This window comes from Cottoperca gobio, chromosome 4 (assembly GCF_900634415.1).
Source record: "Cottoperca gobio chromosome 4, fCotGob3.1, whole genome shotgun sequence".
NCBI classification, from domain to species: Eukaryota; Metazoa; Chordata; class Actinopteri; order Perciformes; family Bovichtidae; genus Cottoperca; species Cottoperca gobio.
In genome coordinates, this window is record NC_041358.1 from 1,798,843 (window position 1) to 1,801,863 (window position 3,021).

At 42.5% G+C, this 3,021-nt stretch overlaps 1 protein-coding gene across 1 annotated transcript; it reads left to right on the top strand.

The window, feature by feature from the left end:
- Nucleotides 1–1,822, top strand: rpl36 (ribosomal protein L36). The gene is made up of 4 exons (XM_029429790.1): nt 1–66; nt 556–650; nt 1,329–1,463; nt 1,698–1,822. The coding sequence occupies exons 2-4, from the start codon at nt 558–560 to the stop codon at nt 1,785–1,787; spliced, it is 318 nt and encodes a 105-aa protein (XP_029285650.1). The 5' UTR covers nt 1–66; nt 556–557; the 3' UTR covers nt 1,788–1,822.
- Nucleotides 1,823–3,021: the final 1,199 nt, after the last annotated feature.

A 3,021-nucleotide genomic window follows, 5' to 3' on the forward strand; every position in this document is an offset into this window, starting at 1 on the left:
ACCTCTCATTACCCCGATTCGCTCTTCTCACAGTCCTTCCGGTTTGACCGCCATCATAGACAGCAGGTAAGACTTTAATGTTGACAACTATCCGTTAAAAGCTACGTATAATCTCCGCCATCCGTCCGTTTTTACCGAACAAAGTGAAACTACAGAGACCTACAGACCTCACCTAACATCGGTGTGCATTATTTTCTCACAATAACATATGAAAGGCAAGAGAAGTTGTATCCGCGTCGGCCTCCATGGCTGTGTTCGTTCAGCACACTGAAGAGATCTGTACTCCTTATTGTATAACACGATATACAGTATACAAAGACGCGTGTTAGCAACCTCTATGTGGTACGGTGTATGAACATTCACCAACATGTCAACCCGCTTCTGTAACGTTGACGTTAATACTGCTGGCTTCCCCCCCCCCCCCCCCCTAAAATAATGCGTTAGCTCTGCAACAGTGGAAGTGCTGCTGAACTGTTTGGTGCTGTTTCAATGTTTCTGAAAGGGGATGTGATGAAAAGCAGTTTTCATTGTGCCTGATAGTGTGATTTCCTGCAGATATGGCTATCCGCTACCCTATGGCTGTTGGCCTTAACAAAGGCCATCCTGTTACCAAGAATGTGACTACTCCTAAACACAGCCGCCGACGTGGGGTGAGTATCTGCTACTGACTGCATGGACATTACATTTACAGCTGTAAAGCTTAACTCTAGAGTGTGATGCTCAATGAGCAGGTCTGGGATCAGCTGGTATACACATGGGTCCACGTCATTTCAAAAGTATTAAGTAAGTTTAAAGTGATCCATGGTTAATTGTGATTAGACGTTGAATTTCTCACAGCTAAACTTAACATCAGACTAGTAACGTCTAAGGATCTTCTATACATTTCTTAACAAATCTCATGGAAAGACCAAAACCATGTATAAATTGTGAGTGTATTTGATCCTTTTATGAACACATGAATGAGCCACTGTCGCACAGGGTGACGTGTTTCATAATGAGACATTGTTTAGAGTTAAAATGATTAATTGATTACAAAATGAATAGGTAACTGTCATGTTGGCATTTTTCAGCTTCTCAATGGGATTTTATTTTTTTCTGGTTTTCTTTGTCTTCATTATATCAAACTAAATCATTTACTTTAAGAAATACCAGTGACTTGTGAGTTTTGGTTGGTAACTCATTTCCCAAATGCCTCGCATTAACATAATGCAAGGCAGATTCAGACAGCAAAAAATCTGCAGTCCATTGAAGTAGTTCAGTTTCTATAGAGTTTGAAAGGATCTGAATTAAAGTGAATTGTGTTTTTAAAAGCTTTTTTTCCTTGGCAGCGTCTGACCAAACACAGCAAGTTTGTCCGGGACATGATCCGGGAGGTGTGTGGCTTTGCTCCGTATGAGAGGCGAGCCATGGAGTTGCTGAAGGTGTCCAAGGACAAGAGAGCCCTCAAGTTTATCAAGAAGAGGGTGAGTTAGTGTTGCTGTTCGGTCAGTGCACAGCCGCAGTAGCATTTTCCATTAATTTCTCATCTTTCAGTGACGGAGCAATCTGTGCACAGCTTTATAAATCTACTGCAGAGCCTGTATGAATCTCTAGCATGCCAAAGGGTTAGCCACATGTGGAATCTGTCCTCTCCAACTGAGCAGGCAAAAGCTCAATTGTAATGTTCAGTCAGTCTAATGTTCCTCTTTCCTCTCCAGATTGGCACTCACATTCGTGCCAAGAGAAAGAGAGAGGAGCTGAGCAACGTACTGGCTGCCATGAGGAAAGCTGCTGCCAAGAAGGACTAATCTGTCACTTAATAAACGTTTTCTAAACTCCAAAATCCCGCCTGGTGTGGTATTTGTCATCTACTTTAATTATCCTGTCTGGTTATGACAGCACCACCACCAGCTTTAATTTACCAACAATGTGTTTGTTGCAGGGTTTTATGGATGTTTCTGGCACTTCGGTGTCTGTCTGTATACAGTATAGTGTGTGGCTAGGCCTCTTGTGACTGAGCTGAGGGAAGCTGAGCCGTATGATAGAACATGGACAACACGCCGACACATCATTACTGTTGATGCATTGAAATATGAGTCATTAACCTGGTAGAGCGGGTGCACTACGGGCTCTGGGTTTGGATCTGACCCGTTGCTGCATGTGGCCCCCTCTCACTTCCCTTCTATCTGTTCTATACATTAAGGGCATAACAAACAAACAAATCTTAAATCTGACTAGTCATAATAGCATGCAGATGTTAATGGTGGCTGATTTATCAACCTGACTTCCTCCTCTGGCCTTCATGTTAGCCAATTGGTGCCATAATAAACTGCAGTGCCCATCGACACTGAATTTGGGGGACATTGTTAAATAAGAGTATCTTTGTCTTCATGAAAGGTTTTTGTAAAAAGATTAATCTGCTGTTTAATCTGATCAGTTGAGCCTCAATGGGAAATCTGAGGTTTAATCACAAAACATGCTAAAATAACTGAGTTGGGAGTAACTTGGTTGGGAGTAACTAACTTGTGCTTAAAGTAGAAGAGAAGTTTACTGAGAGACTACAGGCTTTCTAATGGTGTACACATCCTGGAATGACTTTCAAAAATTCGCCCAACAATGGAAACCTCCATTATGGGTCCAATTCAAACTTTGACTTCAAATTACACAAACTGTTAACAGACTATGATTTACACACTGCAGGGATTAATTCCAAACGGTACAAAAATGAAAGGTTTTTAAACTGAAATCACAGTGCTTACCACACATAACACTTTAAGGAACTCCTCTTTGCAATGTCACACATAATGCACCGTGGAATAGCAGGTTTCCAAATGTTCTGGTTACTCATCGGTGTCCTCATAATCTCGTCTCAGGTCTTGGTCGCGCCACAGCCTCTTGTTTATATTTGCCATTGCCAAGAAGCGGGGGGGGGGGGAAATGCCCCTGTCTTATCCGCCCTGGATGAACTGCACAGATGTCCACCATCGCCTCCAGCAGATGTGGCTGTCTGTAGGGGGATTGCAGTCATATACTATACCTCCA

Bases quoted from the DNA above. Each gene is read 5' to 3' on its own strand.
- rpl36 (XM_029429790.1), top strand. From the start codon at position 558: ATGGCTATCCGCTACCCTATGGCTGTTGGCCTTAACAAAGGCCATCCT. The intron at 651-1,328 runs GTGAGTATCTGC...TTTCCTTGGCAG, and splicing joins AACACAGCCGCCGACGTGGG to CGTCTGACCAAACACAGCAA. The intron at 1,464-1,697 runs GTGAGTTAGTGT...TTTCCTCTCCAG, and splicing joins TCAAGTTTATCAAGAAGAGG to ATTGGCACTCACATTCGTGC.